At 34.3% G+C, this 24,044-nt stretch overlaps 1 protein-coding gene across 5 annotated transcripts in view; it reads left to right on the forward strand.

Annotated features, from left to right (window-relative positions):
* The first annotated feature begins 6,445 nt into the window (after positions 1-6,445).
* Positions 6,446-24,044, forward strand: part of SREK1 (splicing regulatory glutamic acid and lysine rich protein 1) — a 47,124-nt gene continuing 29,525 nt past the window's right edge. Inside the window, exons 1-4 of one of the 5 annotated variants that reach the window (XM_031965780.1) lie at positions 7,076-8,863; positions 15,605-15,738; positions 21,176-21,299; positions 21,585-21,700. In XM_031965780.1, coding sequence (XP_031821640.1) covers positions 21,638-21,700 — 63 coding nt within the window. In that variant the 5' untranslated portion in view covers positions 7,076-8,863; positions 15,605-15,738; positions 21,176-21,299; positions 21,585-21,637. Of the gene's footprint in view, positions 7,021-7,075; positions 8,864-15,604; positions 15,739-21,080; positions 21,300-21,584; positions 21,701-24,044 lie in introns of those variants that run through there. The other 4 variants (XM_031965760.1, XM_031965768.1, XM_012541070.3 and 1 more) reach the window with 4 other exon arrangements.

Here is a 24,044-nt window from a genome sequence, read left to right on the forward strand (position 1 = left end):
TCTTCAGATCATTTCTACTTTGACATTTAAAGTCAGCCAGTGGATGAATGGTTTTATAAAATTTGGCTAGCATCTCCCACAAGGATTATCTTCTGCATCCATTTTTGTGATTTCAGCAATATATTTTCTATGTTCCCAACTGGGAAACATATTGGTAAAGATCAGAGTTCTAAACCAGAATGAGGAATGTAGGATTTGGGTAATTTCTTGACATTTTTACCTTCGCAGTATCAATACACTATCTCCATGCACTTTTCTTCAATGGTCCATCAAATCCTGGAAAAGCCTGTTATCTTGTTCTCAACTAGCCACCAGACTTGCCAGAGATACACTTTATGGTGGTTGTCAATGAAGAAAAGTGCTGGTTATGAAGCACTGTATAAGTTTTTTTGTAAGAAGGGTATAGAATTTACTACAGAAAAATCTTGGGAAGTTTACTTGAATTTAGTGGCTGAGAAATCTCCAGATGATCTACTGAGGATGAACAGATGAGGTGTGAAATTAAACTTTCTAGGATCTTGTAGCATGTAATTATAGGCTTTCCAATCTTACTTTCCTAATGAATCCTAGAATCCCAGTGGTCTGACCCTTCATCAGACTCATATTTTGTCATTTTACTGTTACTATGTAACACTTCTAATGGACATTCATTGATTTTATTTGTGGCAGTTCTCCCAACATCCTTTGTGTAGGCATGCCCTTTGCACCCAGGCCAAACGAATAGGAGGGCTTTATTGACTCTGAGAATAATCATAGAAGACTAGATCTTATGTTGCTATGATAGGTAACTTCAAGCAAATTTCCTTCAGTGGGAACTTCTTCTGAGACATGGTAGAATCTCTAGTCACTTTGTGTCATTTCTTCTTCTTCTTACTACCCTGCATATACATTGCATACATAAAGCATTTATGTAGCAATTTAATATTTGCAAAATGTTTTACAAATATTATCTTGTCCTTACAACATTCTAATATCATTTTCACTTTACAGATAAGAAAATTAAATAAATAATTTGCCCAAGGTTGAATAGGTAGTATCTGAGATTAAATTTGAACCCATAGCTTCCTGATTTTAGGTTCAGTATTCTATGTTTCTATGCACTGCACCATTTTCCCTCCTCTAACAGTATATTCCAGTCAAACTGGACTACTCAGTGTTTTTCCAACTCAACATTTCATTTCCCTTTCATGTATATTAACACGAGGCATGCTCATCCCTGGAATATAATCCCTCCTAAACTTTGCTTCTTGTTCTCTTCCTGAGAATTGAGATACCTGTAATGTGTTTAGCACAGTGACCAGCACATAGTAGATTAATACTTGTTCCTTCCTCCTTCCTTTGTCTTCATTTTCAACCCATAGGCTATGATGTCTTTCCTTTTCCAATTATTGGTGCATTCTCTCTGATCATCAATAAAAGAGCCTTCCTTGTACAGTGTAGTTGATCCTTAATAAATATCTCTTCAACTGAATGCCAAACAGACTTAAAAATAATTTACTTCTTCCTGGAATATAAAGGAAAAAGTTTAATTGAAACATTTTAATTCCTTTTCACTGAGGTTTAAGTTTTTCATTTTTTCCTTTTGAAAAACTTAAAATCTTAAGAGCAATGGTTGAAATTAATAGGAATGCAAATTGTGGAGAAGACTAGAGTGGGAAATGACCCCATTTGATAGCAGTCTTCAAAAATTTAAGAAGTATCATATGAAAGACATACAACATTTCTGAGCAACTCCAAAGGGCAGAACTAGGACCACTGGGTGGAAATTAAATAGAATTCAGGGAACCATACTTTAAAGAGCTTTTGGTACCTAGATTTCTACCCAAAGTCAGAAAGATATAAGTTCAAATCCAGCTTCAAATATTTATATGATTTTGGCAGTTCATTTAACTTCAATCAATCTTGGTTTTCCCACCTGTAAAATGGGTATAATAGTACCAATATCTTTGGCTTATTGTGAAGATAAAATGAGATCTCTGTAAAGCTTTTTGTGAAAATTCAAGTATTATATAAATGCTAGCTATTATTATTATTAAAGGAAGAATTTTGTAACAATTGTACTTATCTGAAAATGGAATGAGAACTAGTCCCTCAATGGACAAGTATTTGTGGGAAATGCTAGGAAGGGGATGTGCAGATAGGGGACTGGACTATATGACCCAATTCAACTCTAATATTCTATAATTCTCTATTCCAAAAATATATCCTGTTATTTACATATTGCTAAACAAAAAGCTCTCTTGGTTTTGAAATTAGTTTCATTAAGAACTTAAAAGAATTATTTAAAATGAACATTTTATTACATAAAAAGGAGATTATGCATGTAATTGTGAGCTTCTGTTACTATTTTTGAAAGTGTTTATTAAAGGTAACATGGGAATAATAAAACTGCTCTGATTGTGTTCCCTTTTGAACATTTTCGTTTTCTTCTATGTTTTATTGCTGGCTTTTTCTTTCTTTCCTTTTGCATCTCTATCACTACCCACTGTCTCAGATGTCCCATCTTAAAACGAATATAATCAGTCAAAAAGAGGAAATTAGTTATATCTGAAAATATATACTTCATTCAGTACTACATTGCTAGTCCTTTTTTTATGACATAAGGTAGATAACATGCTCCATTCTTTGTCTTTTGAAGTCATGGCTGGTCATTATATTGAATTGTAGATAGTCTTTTTTTTATAGCTGCTTTCCTTTATTTATTGTGGTCATCATGTAAATTGTTCTCTTGGTTCTGCTATATCATTAAAATGTAAATATAATTACATATTACTGTACAGAAGTGATTTGCAAATAAACGTCATTTTATCTGCACATGAAAAGCTTAGTATTTAAAGGAATCCAACAGTATAGTGAAGAATTCGTTATAACATGAAAATTGCTCTCATCTGTTTGGTAGTTAAGATTTTTGTATGTTGTTGAGTTGTCTTAAAAACAGACTCCCATATTTGCTAAATTTTTCTATAGCAGTTGCTACTTAATGGCTTCCTAAAACTTCAGGTAAAAAAAAAAAATTGGCCATCTAAATTTGCCATGTACTCTCCCTTTTACTTATGCTCTTTCAAAGATTTGTTCATATATAGTCTTTTTGAATTAAGTAGAGAACGTTTTTATAATCTAAGTACTTCTTTCCTTTTTTCTTTAAAATACTGTCTGTGGCTCTTTTTTTTTTTTTTTTTAATTAGAGTCACAGAATCATAGTAGTAAGAATTAGAGATGGATTAGGTCAACCATTAATCTTTATCAACATAGATACCTATGTTTGAAAGTAAAGGTGTCAGTGAAGGGGAAGTCTGAATTAACAGAAGGGACAGTTAGAATATGATTGATAGAGACTGTTGGGACATGTGAGTGTTTGGTCTTTCTTATTCAGTATAAGAGTCAGGAGGAACTTGAGTGAATGGAAGGAAGTCACTCAGCCTCACTTGTTATTCACACCATCTAACGCCAGAGGTTACTCTGAAAGTAGGCAATCAGTATCAGAAAGAAAAGCTCATCACCCTTGGCTTCTTTCATTCTGTGACTAATGTGGATACTCTTAATTAGCCTAGAGCAGGGCTTCTTAAACTTCTACTCTTGAACCCACATATACAGATACATAAAAGGGGTATACAAATCAAACATTTACTGATAATAAATTATAAAGAAATTTATTTTAAAACAATTCTTTGATATACATACAATTTGACCATTTATTAAAGGCTATAGCAAATTTGTATACTATTGAGATGGATGTACTTGCTTATATTTACATAAAGAATTAAATCTTGGGAAAATATTTGTTTTTACTGTTGCCAAATTATTCACAACTCCACATTCAGTTACTTGACCCCATATAGGATCGACTTACAATTTAAGAAGCTTTGATCCAGATGACCGGTTTGGAATATGCAATCAAAAAGCATGGCTCGGCCACCATATAGCTTGGTTAAAAAAAAAATAAAAAAAGCCTCCTTTTGCCTTGTATCTTCTTTATTTCAATCAACAACTCACCAGAGCTTTAATCCAAATGATTACTAGTGCACTAAATGTGCTTTCCCAGCCTTAGCACTGTTCAGTTCTTGCATGTACTCCATAATGGCAGGCAGAACAAAAGCTCCAGTAGGGTATCCCCATTTACTCTAGTCAAGAGGGGATAAAGGAGTATTTTTTTTTTAATCCGGTTGTCTCAATTTCAAGAGTGCCCTACAGCTTCTTAAACATTGGCTTCACTAATGGGTGATTGCTACATCCCATTTCTTCTTCTTGCCTGGCCAGGTACATACATTTCTTCCTTTAGGACTGGACAAATGAGTTTCCTTCACTTCAAGATGTCAGTTGCAATTGTTCCAGGATAGCAGGAAAGAGGAAATGGAAAGAAAGGTTCCTGTAAGAAAAGTAGTATTACTCCAATCCCATCCCCCATGTTCATTAGTCCTTTTAATATTTCTTATCTTTTGTATTTGTTCATGGGCACTTTTTTACTCTGCTTGCTCCAGGAACTGTATGCATGAATGCTAACAGATTGTTACAAATTATCTGTGGAATCTGAAGTTGAGAACTGGGAATCAAGCATTGCAGCCAAAAACAACAATCCCAAGGGAGTATCATTTGAAACATCTTTTACCTTCCTGTACCATTCCAGTGAACAAGATGTTTGAGTTATAGTATCTTATTTAGTGAAGTCCTAGAGAATAATCTGTCACTTTAATTTTTCTTGTATTTGATCCCACTTTGTACCCTAGGAATATGGCTATTTTAAATGTTATTTGATAATAATTGGTTAGTGCCCAGAATGTAAACATAGATCATTTTTTAAAAGTTCATTTTTAAGCAGTTTGGATTTCAAGAATATGTCCATAAAAATGTTACAGTGGCTAGATTGCTAAACAAGCAAACAGAAGTCCTTGTGGGGAAAAAAAAAGTTTCATCTTTTCCTCATTTAAAGCTGGTACCTTCCCATCTGTGCTTCTTTGCCAATTCTTTTTTTCCTAATTTTTTTTTTTTGCTGAGGCAATTGGGGTTAAGTGACTTGCCCAGGGTCACACAGGAAGTGTGAAGTGGTAAGTGTCTGAGGCCCAGGTCCTCAGGACTTTGGGGTTGGTGCACTAGCCACTTCCCCACCGAGTTGTTCCTCCTTTGTCTATTCTTAAGAGTATTCCTATACCAGCGTCAGCCTTACCTTCCGCTTGCCCTTGCTTTTCCTCACAAAGGCACTGATGGATTTTTCCCCCTTGGCTTGGAATGCACTCTGCCCTCATCTCCACCTCTTCATACTCCAGGCTCCTAAGTGAATACTAGATAGTATTGGTCTTGGAGTCAGGCAGACATTTATTGTTCTTTGTTCTTGAAGAGAACCATGATATTAAGGAGCTGATGCCATGACAGACAACTGAATTGGATTTAAGTGAAGGGGGACTGTGCAAGGTCACCACTCTCACTCTGTCCTCCCGAACCTATAGGTCCAATGGCCAGATCTAGATCAGGACAACTGGAGTTGGCCCTGGATGAAATGGGAGATTTTGGCTTTTTAAAGCTAAGGTTGTCAGTTTGACAGAGTCCACACTCTTAGCGATTAGGGATGGTTGGCAATTGAGGCAAAGAATCTTTTCTTTCACCTAGTCAAAACAACTAATTAAATAAATCTGGGAGTGGAAGAACCCTGAGGTTTCTAGTCCTAGTAGAAAAGATTACTATTTACATTCAATCCGGGCCCAACAAAGACCAAATAGGCCTTGGCTGAGGATGTATTAATAGATGGCTAATCAAAGAGAATCAGAGTGGCAGATATTTATTATCTATGTGACCCGGAGCCTCTCTCAGTCTCAATTTCCTCATCTATCAAATGAGCTGAAAAAAAGGAAATGGCAAACCACTCCAGTATCTTTGACTAGAAAACTACAAATGGGCTCATGGAAAGTCAGAAGGAACTGAACAACCAACCCCTTCTCCGGAGGTTACAAAGAAAGGCAAAGCCTGATTGATTTTATCTGGGACTGACAAGGAAAGCCCAGGAAGCCAGGAGGCCAAGATGAAGAGGGCATCTCCAGCATGGGAGACTGCCGGTGGGAAAAAACCGCCCAGCTGGGAGAGGGTGTCTTGTTCGAGGAAAGAAGTAAGGGTGTATGTGTTTATATTGTGTAATTTAAAATGAGTAGAATTATAGCATATTCACTATATATATATATAGAAATTAATACATTCTAAAAATTAAGTTCACAGGGCTCAGGTTCAGAACTCTAATGGACCTTTCCGAATCCCCCAGCTATTAATGCCCTTTGTATGATATATGTGTGTACATGTCGACTTCTCCCTCCCCCACCAATAGAATGGAAACTCTCTGAGGGCAGGGTCTCTTTCCCTTCTTTGCATCCCCGGCTCCAACTCAGGCGCCTGTCACTGGGAGGGGCTTAAAATACACGGTGATGATAGATCCGATCAGAATCTGCCCGTAAAAAGAAAGCCGGGGCAAAACCCCAGCCCACTTCCACGGCCCTCGGAGGGTTGGGTCTATTTGCATTAAACGCCCCGCTCCAACCCGCCGTGTGGGAGGCTGAGAGCACACGGCCGTGACGCACTTGCTCGGCTCACGCGGCTCGCGGGGGAGGTGCGCCCCAGGTGAGCCCCCCGCCCCCCCCGGCCGGGTTGCCGGGGCGACGCTTCCGCACGCGCGGAGGGGGCGGCGAGCCCAGGGCGCGCGCAGCCCGGAGGAGCAGGGGAGTTGCGAGCAGGGTGGCTAGACCTGCCCGGCGCCGCCACTCCGCGGTCGGGAGCGCGCTCACTGCCGCGCCTCCTCTCCGCTCTTCCTCGGCTCTCGGCGGCGGCGACGCGGCGTAGTAGACGTTGGGGCTGCGGGAAGACGACGAGCACCGGGATCGGGATGAATAGCGGCGGCGGTTTCACCTTGGGCCTGGGCTTCGGCCTGACCAACACGGCTGTGATTCAGGTGACTAACTTGTCGTCGGCGGTGACCAGCGAGCAGATGCGGACCTTGTTCACCTTCCTGGGAGAAATCGAAGAGCTGCGGCTCTACCCCCCGGAGTAAGTGCCTGGCTCTCCTGGGGGAGGGGCGCGGGGCGCGGGCGCCATAGAGACCGCGGGATGGGGGGGCCTGGGGCGCGCGTCGGCCCACGTGATCTCCGGGCTGCCGCCGCCGCCATGTTGGAGTAGGGCACCGGGACCCCTGTCCGTCGGCGGATTCCCCCTCCCTTTCCCGTTTCCTATCTTGTCCTCTCCCGAGCTGAAGCGGGTGGTAGCGGAATTGTGGGTGTTGCGATGTTGGTCGGACTAGAGGCATTTTCGATAGTGTCAGAAGAAGGCTTTGTCCTTAAGCTTGTGTTCCTTCCCGATCGGGGATGGGGGATTTGTGTGTGGGTGTGTGTGTGTATGTTTTTTCTTTTTTTTTGCCTGAATCTAAAATGGCCGCGGACGGGCCTACACCGGGCCCTCATGGCGAAAGCCTGGGATTAGCTTTCTCGCGGAGGGCCGAAGCGCGGGGAGGTAACCTGGGCCTGGTCGCCTTCTCCCCTGCCTCCAGTCAGGTCCGCTAGCGGCCCTCGGCCCAGCGCCGGGTGGAGTCAGGAGTGAGGCTTCTTCCAGGTCCTGTGACCCGGGCCCTTAGTCTTTAAGCCGCCCCTTGCCATTTCCCCGGAAACCTATTTTGAGTTTTGGCTCTCATGGAATTTCCAGACTCCAAATTCCTCATTCCGTATCCTCAGAGATGAGATTAGGGTATGACTGATTGGTAACAGGACACTTAAACATTTTCTAGTCATTGTATGGTATAGTTCACTCAAAGCCGTGCCTTTTTTTTTCTTTTTTCTTTCTTTAAACCAAAGCGCTTTAATTTCTATATAAACCTTTCTTCTATCCAGCAAGATATTCCGTATGTCTATAAAAAAGGTGAAAAGTAATTAAACAAAAAACAAGTTATTCGTCTGTAGCATGTTCTTTTCAGTTTTTGATTTTTGCTACTACGAAACAACTATTAATTGCTACTAATTTCCCCCAGAAGTTCATTTATTTATTTTTACCATGTAAAAAAAAATTTGAGTTCCAAATTCTGCCCCTCCCATCATTGACTCTTTTCACCCATTGAAAAAGTAAGCATATGATGCCTATTAACATATAATTTTGTAATAAAGGCATTTGAGAGTCTCTTAGATCCTACATAAGATTGGCTCAGTCAATTAAGTGTTTTTACCTAAATATTTTAAAAATCTTGAAAACCCGGGTTTAAATCCCATTATCTCTTTGTGACCCTGGGCTAATTACTTAATTTCCCTGTGAATTTTGGCTGCGTCTTTATCCCTTATCTTTGTGAAAAGAGATATAATTTTCACTGGTTAGTTAGCTGCCAGGAAATGGGGGAAGGGTAGAACTCAAGATTTTTTTTTTTTTTTTTTTTTTAAAGAGGATGGATTGTAGTAGTAGCCTTGCAACTCATGTGCATATTTCCATTTTGTCTTTTCCTGTTCAAATAAAGACATGCTTCCAACAATAACTCTATATAAACCAAAAGAAAAAGAAACAATCCTTGTCATCAAGGACATGGGAGAAATATACGAACATAGATAAGTACACAAAGTAACTTCTTATCCCTTTGTGTTTACATTCCTGGTGATGATGGAAATTACTGGACGGGGAAAATGGACCTTAGAAAGGAAGTGAAGGAATTCTTTCAGGGAATAAGTGGTGAAGCCTTTATTGAAATTCATCATAACTGCTTTTCTTGAGAAGTTTCTACTGGAGTTGGCATTTGAATTGTGTTTGAAAGGCCACTAGGGATTCTGCAAGAGTGGAAATTACAAGGAGTACATTGCAGATGTGTGCAGAAGCACAGAAATAGAAATTGGAACTTCATGTGTTGAGGAACAATTAGCAGGTCAGTTTGAATAGAATCCTGAGTGCTTGAAATATTGAATAATACTTGAAGGAATGGTGGAAGTCCTATTGTGATAGGCTTTAAATGTCAAGCTGAGGTTTTTGTAATTTTTTTCTTAGCCATCTTAACATTATTGCCAAAGTAATCTTTCTAAGAATACATAGTTAAGAAAGGTACACCCCTACTTAAATATTAATACAAATTTACACTGTCTTAGCCAGACTATTTTACTAGTGATTTCTTCATTTTGTATTCTTTTGTACCTTAGTGTTTATATAAGCTATCATTTGAAATTAATTCCTACCATACTTTTAGCAATTGAAATCCTTCAAGACAATTCAAATGCCACAGCTTCTGTGTTGCTTTTCTTGATTCCTCCATTGATTCCTTTCATCCTTGAATGTTTCATGCTTACTCTTTGATCTTTTATACACTTCAGTATTAAAAAAAAATTATCTGATGCTCTTGTGCTAATACTTCATTCATATTTACATATAACATTATTCACTAATGTAGTTCTTTTTTTTTTTTTTTGCTGAGTCAATTGGGGTTAAATGACTTGCCTAGGGTCACACAGCTAGGCTGTGTTAAGTGTCTGAGACCAGATTTGAACTCAGGTCCTCCCGATGGGCTGGTGTTCTCTGCCCCACTAATGTAGTTCTTACACTACAGAATTGCACAAAATGGACAAAATTGCACAAAGGAAGAAGTTGACTTGAAAGCTCACTGGCTTTCCATTATAACACAATTAGAAAAAGCTTATATATAGAAAAATTTGTCTTTAAATAGACTATATACTATATATTACTATGCTGTAGTTGTACTTACTGCAAGATAAACCTAACATGTTCTTAGTTTTTTTTTTCCTTACACAAAAGTAATTTGATATCCCCTAAAGTATGTATTGATAGTAAAAGTTCCATATTTACTTCTACAGAGTAAGATGGAAACCATTTAGGCCCCCTGCCTATGAATTATTTGCATGAAAATCAATAGCCATCTAGTACATGAATTAACTGTTAGAAAACCCCCATTACTGTCATCACCTGTTTCTTTTATATGCTTAACTCATAACATGTTATAATTATCTGTATATTTATGTCTCTGATTAAAAGCTCCTTGAGGTAACTTATATGATTTTTTAATGTTTGGTTTCCTTAGCCTCTTTTTGGGGGAAGGGAATGAAAAGGGAATAAGCACTATGTTAAAAACTTTTACAAGTACTGATTCATTTGGTCCTCAAAACAACCCTGTGATATAGAGGTTATTATTAGCATCTCAGTTTTATAGTGGAAGAAACAGGCAAACTGGTTAAGTAACTTGCTTAAGGGTCCATTAAATAGTCAGTGAATGAATTTGAATTTAACTCTTCTGTTAAGATACATAGAAATATATAACACATAAAATTTACAAAATAATATTCACATATTAGAATACATGGTATTCTAAGTATAGAAGGCATTCGGTGTATATTTGAATTAAATTAGATGTGTATATGTGTGTGACTGAAAAAAAACAGATATCTAGTAAAAAAGATCTCTCAATGTAAATATTAAATCACTCATTTTGTGTTTATGGTTTCATACCAAACGAGGTAATGGGCACATTCCAGCAAAAATCTTTCTATTAAACATATCTTCTGTACAAATATAACGAATGAATAGAAATAACATTAGCCCATGGAAGTAAAAGCTGAAATTCTCCCTCTCATTAAAAATAAGTATAAATAAAAATTAATCAGTATAAATAAATCATCATAATTTTTTTTTCATATAAAACATTTCCATGTTAGTCATTTTGTACAAGAAGATTCAAATAAAAGGGAAAAAAAAGTGAAAATAGCAAAGAATGTGAATTTTCACTGGAGGCAGATAGTATGCATTATTAATCGTTTGGGATTTTTGCATCATTGTAGTGCTGAGAATAGCTAAAGTCATTCACAGTTTTTCTTAAACAATATTGCTATTGTATACAGTGTTCTTGTAGTATACACTATGAATCAGTTCTTTTAAGTCTTTATCGGTTTTTTCCACAGATCATTGTCATTTCATAAAGCACAATAATATTCCATTACAACCATAAACCACAGATTGTTTAGCTGTTCCCCAATTGAAGAGTATAACTTCAATTTCCAATTCTTAGCTACTATTAAAAGAATAGCTGTAAATTTTTTTTTTGTGTGCAAATAGGTCCTCTCCTTTTTAGGGATGTTTTTGGAATATAAATAGTAATATTGCTGATTCATAAAGTATACATAAGTTTTACAACTCTTTGGATATAATTGCAAATTCACTAGAATGGTTGGGTCATTTTACAAGATTTGAAATATTTTGTACACATTGAAATACTTTTTTTTCCATTTTCTTTGAAAAGAGATATGCTTCAATGTTTTCCATTCTTAAAACAAACTGTACAAGCCAGACTTTTAAAATGAATACAACAACTAGCTGTTATAATGGTTGTTGTTTTGGGTAAATTAGAGTTTTTCCTGCTGGGATGGATATTTTCATCATGACACTTCTAATATTATATTGCGGACTTAGAGCCTCTATTTTAGAACATTAATAAACTATATTTTCTCATTATTCATGACTTGACAGAACTATGGTTCTGAATTTAGAAATACATTTTGTTAATAAAGTTGAAAATTATGGTACGTATCGTTGAAAGAAAAAAGGTTTTTCTTTCAGTAATGTAAAGATCCAGATTTTTTTCATAATATGGATTGAATTCAAGTGTTTGGTGTTTTTTTGTTTTTTAATTTTAAAGGAATTTCTAAGTTTCTATTGTCATTTTAATTGGCCTTTTTAAAAAAATCCCAGGTCTTAGTGAACAGGATACTTTTATTTTTATTTTTAAAAAATAATTTTCATAACATTGAATCTTACCAAAAAAAAGTACATTAAAAACTCAAGCTGAGTTGTATTTGTTTTTACCTGCTGGCTCTTTTTTATTGTTCAGGTAACACAAGAAGTGAAACTAGTATTGCATTGAGTTCTGTAAATTGTTGTTAATCTAAGTGTGGAAAAAACTTTTTAACATTTTTTTAAAATAAATTTTTTTCATAGTACTCAGAAGTTGATGTTGTTATTCACTGAGGTGGTTCTATGGTTTTAGCTGTTGAGTGTCTAAAGTAAATTTTTGATTCTTTTGAAAATTTTGGTTATACAAAATTGAACTCCTTTGAAAAATTCACTGATTTTCACAGATCACTTTTCAGCAATTCTGGATAATATCTTAATTAAGTTCCAAGAGAATTAGTTATTTTTCATTTCTTAATTGCTTTTATTTATATCTTTTTGTAGTCTCTGCACTAATTTTTTTCCCTCTTAGCTTAAATGTCTCTTTATTGAATGAGATTTCTAGATTAAAAAAAAAATCAATTTTAACAAATATTTTTCTGGGGAACTCAAAGTACTTTTTTTGAAACAAATTGTTGCAAAATGCTATTTAAGATTTAAGGTTAACATATATTGGATCACTTGCTGACTATGGAAGGGGGTGAGGGAAAGAGGGAAAAAAATTAACAGGGTTTTGTAGGGGTGAATGTTGATAATTATTTATCCATGTATAGATTTTAAAGATAAAAAGCTTTAAGTAAAAAAAAAAAAAGATTTGGGGGGGGGAGTTAACTTTAAAAGAAGTTGTAGTGTGTTGTAGTGTTCCTTCTTGTGTGAAATATAGTTAAATGATAGTCTCTTTAGATTATAATGAGAATAAATATTTTAAACATGTCAGATACACTTGGGAGACTTTGTTTAGACTGATTTTTTTTAAAAATGTTGATCTGTTCATATAATTTTTTTGTCCATTGCATGTATACTTTTACCTAATAATTCTTTAAAACAATAGGACATAAAGATTATGTAACATACCTTAATAGACTGAATGGCAAAGCACTCTCCAAACCAATTCTCATATTAAACCAGTAATTTTCACTGTATGTAGTTGTAATATATAAGTTTATATCCCTGATGTTGTGTTGTAAGCCCTTGGTATGCCAAATTTTTTTTTTTTTTAAATTTAATAGCCTTTTATTTACAGGTTATATGTATGGGTAACTACAGCATTAACAATTGCCAAACCTCTTGTTCCAATTTTTAACTCTTACCTCCCACCCTCTCCCCCAGATGGCAGGATGACCAGTAGATGTTAAATATATTAAAATATAAATTAGATACACAATAAGTATACATGACCAAACCGTTATTTTGCTGTACAAAAAGAATCAGACTCTGAAATATTGTACAATTAGCTTGTGAAGGAAATCAAAAAATGCAGGTGGGCATAAATATAGGGATTGGGAATTCAATGTAATGGTTTTTAGTCATCACCCAAGGGCGTAGCTGGTTCAGTTCATTACTGCTCCATTGGAAATGATTTGGTTGATCTCATTCCATCAGAACTGGTCATCATATAGTATTGTTGTTGAAGTATATAATGATCTCCTGGTCCTGCTCATTTCACTCAGCATCAGTGTAAGTCTCTCCAGTCCCCCAATTTTTTTTTTTTTTCTCAGAACACTTGGATTGGCATTACCATTTTATTTTTAATACTTCATTAAAAGGCTTTATAGTAAAGTAGTGTAACGGCAAAAGCATCATGACTATTTTGTCATGTAGGACCAAAGTCAAGAATAGATGCCTGAATCATTTGTTGGATTAGGAGAAAGGAGAAAAGAGCAAGATAATAATGGATACTAAGGTGGAATCTGATTGGAGGTTGGGTAGGATGGGACAGATAAGATTGTTGTAAGGCTGTGGTGTTAAATCAAAATGTATCACTGCTGTCTGTGTATTGACTTAGAAAACCACAAATGAACATTGTTGAATTTTTTTAATTTTGTTAATCATTTCCCAATTACATTTCGGGCCAATTTTATTCCTCTGTTATAAGAGACAATTATTTTGCCACTGTTAGCCTTACTAGCTGTAGTAATTAAGTAACTGTTGGTTTAAAAAATAATTTAGGTTTGTTTTGTTTGTTTATATACATTGAGTTAAACAACAATAAGTTTTGTTTCTTACATCATGGTCCTCCAGGTAGCCTCTCCCATTGAACCGTTCCATATAACATACTTTCTTTTTTAATGTTTAACATGAATTTTGACCTTCATCAACATAGTTGCATTTACTACATATTAGAATAAAAGGCTTGAGAGACAATGTTTTTTTTTTTCTTCAAAATTTCTAAATGGCTTTGTTATATGTTGTATTAATTGATCTGAAAGGTCTTAACCTCTAAAATGATATTTATAATAGTAATTTGTTAATAATTATGTTGATCCATGAGGCTTGCAGTATGTTTTCTTTGGATAAAAGTATGTTGTAATAACAAGAATTTCTAAACTTCATATGTATACATACTTTAAAAAATTGTCACCAAATTGTGGATGGTGACTATATTTAGCCAAGTGATAATATGGTAATATAGATAATATGAAACTGTTGCTCACATATACTTGATCTATGTGGTTGGGACTACCCTTTATCAGGTGATAGGGTAATAGAATTCTTGTCCTTTTGAATCTGTGGTCACCTTGCTTGTTAAGACAATGTAGCAGATTAGGTTTTAGAAGGTATCCAAAATTTGTATAAGATAACCCCCTGATTTCCTTTGATCACTTTTTGAGGCCTTTAGTGTCTGTGATATGCCAAGTATTTTGTTGAGTGCTATGATTAAAAAGATAAAAATGAAACCCAGTCTTGGTTTTGTCCATCTTACATTCTAAGTATTTGCATGTTTGGGTGGATGGGTGGGTTGGGATGTGTGGGATGAATATTAAAGCATATTTATACTCTGGGAAGGTTTATATTCTGCCTTTAAGGAGATTAGGAACTATCACAGAATTAGGACAGTGGTATGGTGATGGAATGTTGTTGAAGTAATAGCTAATAGACCAGTTTGGATAGAATGTAAAGTTCACAAAGAATCACAAAATAAAGGTGTAGAGCAAGATTATAGGTGGAGACCGTTAAAAGGCCAGATTGGCAGCTTTTCTGTTTTATTTCATAGGCATGGATAGCTATTAGACATTTTTGAGCAAAGAAGTGATGTGGATACATCTGTGTTCTAATTATTTTATTTAAGCAGTCGTGGAGAGCACATATAGGAGTATCTTTTGGAGGTTATTAGAAGATATTAATGAAGTCTAAACTAAAGAGGTGGCTTTATGAATAGAGAGAAGAGGACTGAAAAAGTATGATTAAAAAAATACTTGGCATCTGAATGTCAGGGGGAGGAGAATGATTTTGGGATTATTAGTAGTTTATAGCAGTTGTGTCAAACTCAGACAGAAAAGGGGGCTTCTCATCTTAAGGATACCTTCAAGTGGCACATTAATTTAAAAAATTTTTTAAATTTTGTTAGATATTTCCTATTTATATTTTATTCTGGTTTAGGTTGCACTGGAGAGACTTTGTGTCGTTGTTAAGACCATACATGCTTAACTACCTAGCTTCACTATCTCTAGATCAAATATTTGTTTTCAAACATCATTCAGGCAAAGCACTGAGCTGTGTCCATTGCAGACTAGTTAGTTGATCTGATTTAATATATTAAAATAAGTGGATGTGTGTTGAATTGCCTGCAAATTCACAGTTTGGTCAAGCATGTTACAGTAATTTACCTTAAGTGGATCAGTGATTTATCATGTAAGATTTTATAATTTTCCTTTTTAAAAGGAGAAACAATGAAAGATTTAAGTTTATAAGACTGATTGTTTTTCTTTTTATCTTGCAGCAACGCACCTCTTGCTTTTTCCTCCAAAGTATGTTATGTTAAGTTTCGTGACCCATCGAGTGTTGGTGTGGCCCAGCATCTAACTAACACGGTTTTTATTGACAGAGCTCTGATAGTTGTACCCTGTGCAGAAGGTTGGTATTTTAGATGTTTTTCTGTAATGTCAGTCTGTCCTTTTTGTTTGATGGCCTTTAGTTTTCCCAGAAATTGGCAATTAGCTGGTACTCTGTTTTGTGTGTTTTAAAAGCAAAAAATGAATTTGGAAATGGAAAAAAAATGTTTTCATTTCAGTAGTAAAATATATGCTTAAATCATTGATTTATCTTGTTTTTAGCCATACATCTAAATATTAAAATTTTTTGTGATAAGTACAAATTACAGAGTGTATTCTAAAAGAATTATGATCTTAATAAGGGTTGTCATTTATTTAAACACCTCAGTGGTTGGGAGTATGTCCTCCTGAACATCTAGTTCTAATATTTTTTTCTATTGAGACAAAACAGAGTGGGCACAGTTTGCCAATTTGGGGTTATCTAAATAATGGTGTTTGTGTTAATGATAAAAAATAAAATTAATTTCATTAAAATTATTGATCTTAATTTCACATTATTGATACTGATTTTATATAAAACAAATTTATTTTTTACTTTCACAGGCTTTTTTTGAAGTTAAAAAATATTTTCTAAGAAATCTCAACAGAAAGAGGCTAAAGGCCTTAAGGTTACTATTCATTAAGGTTAAGTGCATTTTTTAAAGAACAAATAATTATCAGTATTGATTTTTTTTTTTTAAAGTAAGAGCATATTTAGTCTCTTCAAGTCATTTATAATAGTCCATGCTGGTGAATACATGAGAACTTAAGGATTAAGCAAATTAGTATTTACATTAAAAACTATACCTATCACTTTAAAATAATTCCTTTGCTGGAAGATTTTGCCTTCTAACATCTAGGAATGATTGAAAATTTTAAATTAAATTCCTGAGATAGTTAATGAATACTTTCATTAGCAGGTTCATATTATATGAATAAAGTTGACTTTGTAAAAAGAAATTTATTCTTAAAATACAGATTAGATTACACTTCAGATTTTTGTGTACAATTCAGGATGCATTATTTTGGGACATTATTAACATTAAAAGTCCAATTCAGTGAGGACAGTTCTGGTGTTGTTGATGTCCCAGAAGAGAATATTCTGGATTTTTTTTTTTCAAGTGAGTTTAAAAAATGGGTGTTCTCTACAAAGAAGGGAATACAATTAATTATTTGTGTACTATTTCTTATAGTTTGATCAGTGAAGGGTATTCAGCTTATAGTAAGTAGTTGGGGAAAGGATGATAATTTTTTGCTTCTGCAAGGCTGGGAGTGAGGTAACAAATACGCCATACCAAGTAGGAACTTCATGGAGAAGAATTCCCATAGAAGACATCTCTCATTGGAATTTGACCAACAAGCAACTAAGATTAAATGTCCAGAAGCACAGCTGCACTCGAAAGACTGTACCATTGGTAGCAGAGGGGTCTTATGTTAATTTACTGCTGAATCAAAGGAGAACATTTCACCTATTGTATTATCAGTGTTACTTTTGTACATTGTATATTTCTTCCCTGGAGAGCTTATAACTTAATACTTGGGCAACTTTAACTTTGAGTTGTCTTAATTCCTTTTTTGGGGGTGATATTAAATAAAGACTAAAAGTCAAATTGTAATTATGTAAATATATTTTACATTTTGAGGTAGAAGTTTTCATAGTATGTGATATAAAACCAACATTTTTAAATTGTATTTTAGTTACAAGTAAGTATGAATTCTTAAAAGATAATAAACCTTCCCATGGATAGTTGAAATATTAGAAAATAATTAGATATACTTTTTATTTCAAAGAGTAATTAAAGATTTAATATAGCAAGAGAATGATTTACATGCAGACCATATAGAAGTTTACAGTACATCATGTATCAGATTTTAAAGTGCACACGGCCTAATAACTTACGATTGTGCTAAAAAATAGCATGTTACTTCAGAATAAATCAAAAGGAAAGAATTTTAATTGAATTTTGTAAAATGGGAGATTCTGGACATCATTAAACAACAGTCAATATTGCCAGCATTTGTTTTTGCATACTTTAGAAATAACATTGTAACAGGAAAAAAGAGAACCCTAGTAGAAGTTTATAGAAAGTGTTTTTCCATTAATTTTAGCCTGCTGCTTTAGTGTATTTGGTGCATTATGTGGGAGGAATCTCAGTTGTGGAAATAATGTTTGATGTGTAACATTACATATTAACCATTAGTTATTACTAGTCAAAAAATGCCATTTAAAAAAATATAGCTTCATTACTCTGTCCAAATGTGATTTTTTTTTTCTCCTTGCGTGCCTCCCCAGATTTCTCTTTAAATGTTACACTTAGAAAAAGAAAAGGTTGAAACATAAAGATGCCACATAACCATCAATCATAACTTTATGTCCACATTTTCTGGTAGATGGATTTTGACTATTAATTTGGTTTTGTATGTTTTCTCTATGTGATATTTGTGCATTATTAGATGACTAGACTGGCCAAGGCAGACCTGTTTACACTTGCCTGAGTTAGGCATTGTTTGCCATGCCACTAAACCTGCCGTCAAGTGAAACCTTCATGGGGGAAATGAGATCGGAGTCTGACCCGCTGAAGATGGACGCCCTGTCTCTGTTTTTTATTGTTTTACTTTAATTTGATTTCTTTTTCTTTATTTTGTCCCTTTTTTGTTTTTGTTTTTGTTTTGTTAAATCTCTCACTTTAACTTGTGAACTGATATTCCAGTTCTTTGTAAATGGTATTCCATTAAAATTTCATAACATTTTGTTTCAAAGTTGTATATGAAAGGAAGGTAGTATATTTGCAAGTTTTCAATTTATAATTTAGAATTAAGGCCAAATTTTGTGTCAAAAACTTAAGTTTTAGTACTGTGATACTTAGCTTAGATCTTAATTGGCATTTATAAACTGTTTTAGTAAGCTCTGTACTAAAACAGTACTAATACAGTAAATATACTTTCGAATACTTTCTAATCTCAGGGAAACTTTTTCAGACTGCTTTCTAAGACTAACCTCATCTTTTAGAAAAAAGCTAATTTATAGTTTCTGCTTTTGTTTTCTTGAAATGTTAGGCATATCAGAATCATCAAGGATATAATAGCAACTCATTTTTTATAATATGAAGCATTTTATAATATAGCACATATATATTATATATAAAAGTTGGGGTGAAGAGACTTTCACTTTTGATAATTAACCATTACAGGATAAATTCTTATTTTCTTTAACTAGGAAGACTTTTAGCTGTCTAGTTGGGGAATGCTTCTTGAGGGGGAAAGCTTTTAAATTTTGGGAGGTATTGGGGAGGGGTTTTGTGTGTGTGTGGGTGTGTGTGGGTGTGTGGTTGCTTGTTTGTTGAAAATTCTTCATCTCTGCAGTGTTTTAGTTTGTGTAAACAGATTCTGAGGTATAGGAAGCAGAGTATATGTTGCCTTTCCTAACTTGTTTTAATAAATATAATTGAGAGATATCATTTACATTGCACTCTTATACACTTAAGTACTTATACCTAAGAATTTTGAGGATAAATTTAATAGGACTATTTCTTAATAATTAAGCAATTAAACTTAACATTTTCAAGTATTATCAGTGACAGAATGAGAAAAATACTTCCAAAATATAGTTTGGTTTCTGTGCATTTTGATTTATTTGCTTAGAGGCAGCAAAGTAAAAATGAAAAATTTTCTGAAACTTCACTGATTGACTGATTTGATGTGCTGAAGTGTTCTCTCCTTCCCCTCTATTCCTTCTGCTCCCCCCCACTCCCCAATAGCTTGAGCATACTTTCTTCTATAGGATATCTTATTAAATGAGTGTCATCTTGAGGCACTAAATTGACAATAAAGGAATTAACAATTTGTCTTTGTATATGACTATCAGAGTAGTGATAATATGTTCTGAATTCAAGGATGAAGATTAACCATTCAGGAGCTGTTCAGATTTCAAGACTTAAAAATCATGCTATCTCTTATATAAAATAAATAATCCATAGTTAGATGCTACAGAAGGAGTGTGGCTACATAGATAAATTTGCTAACATTAATAGCTAATAAACATAGGCTAAATTATAAATAATTGAAGTTGTCAGACCACCTTACAGTTTAGTTTTGGCATGTTAAAACTGCATGTGTATGAGCTTTCAAATAATGTAGTATTAGGTATAATTTTTGTTATGGTAGTCAAATTAAGTAGCATAACTTGTTTCAAAATTTGGGAAACTAATACTTCATTTAGGGTTTGTTGTTCTGTTAACAACAAATCTGAGTCTAATAAACTGTTAACTTTTGTTCAATACATCTATAACTAGGCAAACTATTTTTCTTTTCTTTCTTTTTTTTTTGTTTAAACTTTCCATTTTGAATCCCAACTGAGGTTAGAGAAAGTATCTAGATTTTGATGTTACTCAGATTTTTCTTGTTCATTTGATTATTTTGAATAGGTTCATTCCTATTAAAACCCAGCATGGTGCTTTTGAAGATTTGCTACACCAGTTATATTTCACTCTGGGATGGTTTTTTGTGAATTAAAAGTCTCCCAATTAGAAAGCCTATAATGGAGTTAAGTACAAGTCCCACTATGCCACACATGAATATGTGTATGAATAGTATATGAATATGTATGAATAGTACCTTTAAAATATTTACAAAATTTTAAGTCTGAGATACAGATTTTAAAATTGAAATAATTTTTAAGTTTGCAATATTAGATAAGTAGGTCATTTTCCTTAAATTGTGATTGGTTTTAGACATTTTCTGGATGTTGGATTAAAAGGAAGTTTGGAATTTTGAAATCTAGTCATTGAATTTATTTTTTCTTCCCCTCTGAATATGTAGGGAATTAGTTAATTGTTACTCCTCTTATTGACAGTAGTTGTTGGGACTGTTTGTAGCAAGACACACACAATGATTATTAATTGTCCCTTTTCAAGCAAGTATAATTTAAATGAGATTTAAAATATAAGCATTATGGGATTTCTTGAAGGCCAGATACATTTTCTTTTCTAATTGCTCCACTAACTTAATTTTTTACCAAAATTATTCAAGGGGAACATCTAGAAATTGATTCTCTGAGACATTTAACATGTCACAGAAGTCATGTTAGTGTTAATTAAATGTTTGAGTATATTCTTATCCTCCTTTGAAATTTAATATTTATAGAACATTCCCTCTCTTCCCCCCTTGAAATAAACATGGAATCTATTTGGGCATCATCAGTGTTTGCATCACAAAGAGGTAGTTTAAATAATAGGAAAGGGGCATTGGTTTAGGAACAGATTTCAATTCACACATTTGTTTTTTTTTTTTTTTCCTTTTTTCTTTTTTCTTTTTCTTTTTTTCTTCTTTTTCTTTTTTTTCTTTTTTCTCTTTCTCTTTCTTTTTTTCTTATTTATTTTTTATTTTTATTTTTTTTACTAATTTGGTTATTTGCCATTTCTGGGGATTAAACTTTAAAAAATGTTCTTCTTTTCTGTATCTGATGTTCTGTGTGCTATTAGTGATGCAGCCAACACGAACGGTTGTCATGTGTAACACAACTTTCGATCACCGCGAAAACACCGTCCTGGGAAAGCGTCCATGCTTGATATCGTTTGGTTCATGAACATTAAGTTTCCAGTACAGGTGACCCATAGCTCAAAGTGTTAAATAATTGTCTACATTATTCAGTTTTTAAAATAATATTCCATTAATGAGATTGCTAGTCTTTGAAGTTTTGATCACTTTTATTTTTCCTAGTAGAGCAGGGTAAAGGAAAGACTTAAGTTCTTATTTATTTCTTTTTAAGGATCTGATAGATAGATTCATTTATTATTATTATTTTTTAAGTGCAAGGGTAATTGTAAAATCATAGACTAAAGTTTACGTGGTGTTTCTGCTCTCTGTAATGTGTGAAACTTGCCTCTCCAGGTAAAATTCCAGAAGAATCCAAAGCCCTTTCTTTATTGGCTCCTGCTCCAACTATGACAAGTCTAATGCCTGGTGCAGGGTTGCTTCCTATACCAACTCCAAATCCCTTGACTACAGTAAGTAATATTAATTATTTTAGAATTTTGAGTTGAAGTATTTTTAAATGATTTAATTACTCAAATTTGTAAACAACTGAGACCAACATTAAAAAAATTGACTTCAGTAGAACTTTTTTTTTTTTTTAACATAGATTTGAAAGATAAACAACCAGTAAATTTTGCTATTGAAATTTTCTTGTTCTTTCTTAACACCTGAGCAGGATACTCTAAGCATTATCTATTATTGAAACATCTCAATTGGGGCTTCTTAAATTTTTTCCACTCATGACCTCTTTTTGCTTGAAATTTTTATGTAACCCCAGGTATGTAGATATGTAAAATAGGTATACAAATCAAATATATACTGGTAATAAATCATAGTTTTGTGACTCCCACAAAGCATCTGGGACACTGTGTAGAATCACAAATTATAATTTCAAAAAATTGGGATTGAAAATTATTGAAAATACTGCTTTAAATGTTCATTTATTGGAAAATCGAGTTATAATTTATGAAACTTTTAAATTATAACAACTTAATTTTCATAGTGTGGAATGGTAATTCTGGTTGATTGAATTTTTCAGTTAAATAGAATCTCTACTTTTCATCTTCACCTCTCCCCTTTTTCTCTGAACCAGTTAACTGGAAGATGTTTCAATTTATTTAAACCACCCTCCCCCCCAAGTTGGTAATGGTTAAAAACTTCGTAGTTTAAGGATACTTTTACCCAAAAAACCCCACTACAGAATGAAATCATTTATGATTCTATATAGATGAGTAGAGTTTTTGTTCATTGAATTAACTTGGGGGAGAAAAGTTGTAATTTCTCTTTTGTCTTTACTTATTCTCTTTACCCTTCACCTTCTGGTTTTTAAAAGAGCAAAGTGTTTGCATATTTGGTTCCCAGGTACAAATACTCGTTTTGATTTCCCAAGGAATCTGGGTAGATTTCCCCTACCTTTGGACATCTGACCTAGGCAGGCTTTTACAAGTGGTTTTTTACAAGTGGTTCTTATGCCTCTGTATTTGTGGTTACCAAGTGTGATAACCAAAGCAAAAAGTTCAGGACTGATGGATATTAATAAATCGGAGAATATCCAGAGAAGGATAGCAAAAGACCTTATATATCATATGAGGATTAGTTGAAGAAATTAAGGAAGACAGCATAGTACAGTGGAAAGAACCTTGACTCTGGATTCAGAGGACCTGGGTTCAAATTCTGTCTTATGTGTTCTGGAACCATGGCAGTTCACTCAGCCTAAATTTATAAAATGAGGGGAGTGGAAAAAATGACCTCTGAGATACCTGTTAAATCTGAATTTTGAATTTGGAATGTTTGGCCTGGAGAATACTTGAGAATGTGGTGGCTGTTTTCCAAGTATTTGAAGGGCTCTTATAAAGGTGAAATTGTTCTGTGTGGACTCATAGAATCAGAAATAATGGGTAGAAAAAGTAAAGGGAGCAGGTTAGACTTTTGTGTTAAGAAAAGTTAAATTGAGCTTTATAAAAGTGGGGTGTGTTGCCTTTAGAAGTAGGCTCCCTCATATTGAAAGTCTTTAAAGAGACTGTTAAAAGTCTTTAAAGAGATTGCTACTTGTTAGGTATCTTCAAATAGGGGTTGAAGTATAATTCCATATTGGCTATAATGAAGTCCTTTCTTTATAACTCATATCTTTTCCTCAAAACTTCCCAATTCTTAAAGATCACTTTGAATTCAAGTCACATTTGACTCATATTAGATAACCCCCAGTCTCTGACAAAAGAATGGCTTTTATCTTTGCCAAGGAAAATCCTTCTTGGTATACTTTATGCCAGGCCTGCCTGTCTTCTCCAGCAAATTGCAGGCTAAGCTGTCCCTCTTTCAGTATTCATCTCTGTTAGCGGTTTCCTTCTCTAGTCAAATATGCTTGTCTTTTCCATTTCTTAAAAAATCTTCCCTATATCCAACCATCCTCAAACTATTGTTCTATATAGCTTTCCTTCCTTTCCCCGCCTAACGCTGAAAAAGTTGTCTGTACTCACTGTCTTATTTACTTTCCTCTAACTCATTCCTTAGCTTTTTGCAGTCTAGTTTTCATTCTCATCACTTGACTGGAACTGTTCTCTCCCAAATTACCAATGACCTCTTAATTGTCAGAGCTAATGGTCTTTTTGACAGTGCTTCTCCTAGGTAATCTTTTCTCTCTGATTTTCATGCTGCTGCTCTCTCCTAGTTCACACCCCACCTGTTAAGGCCCTTACTACCTTTTGACTTAAGCAGGCTCTTAATTGGTTTCCTGGTCCTAAATTTCTTCCTGCATCTAGCTGTCCAAGAGATTTTCCTTAAGAGTAGATTTAAACATATTACTTCCTTATTCCATCA

The sequence above is a fragment of the Sarcophilus harrisii genome, chromosome 1 (assembly GCF_902635505.1).
Source record: "Sarcophilus harrisii chromosome 1, mSarHar1.11, whole genome shotgun sequence".
In the NCBI taxonomy this organism is placed as follows: domain Eukaryota; kingdom Metazoa; phylum Chordata; class Mammalia; order Dasyuromorphia; family Dasyuridae; genus Sarcophilus; species Sarcophilus harrisii.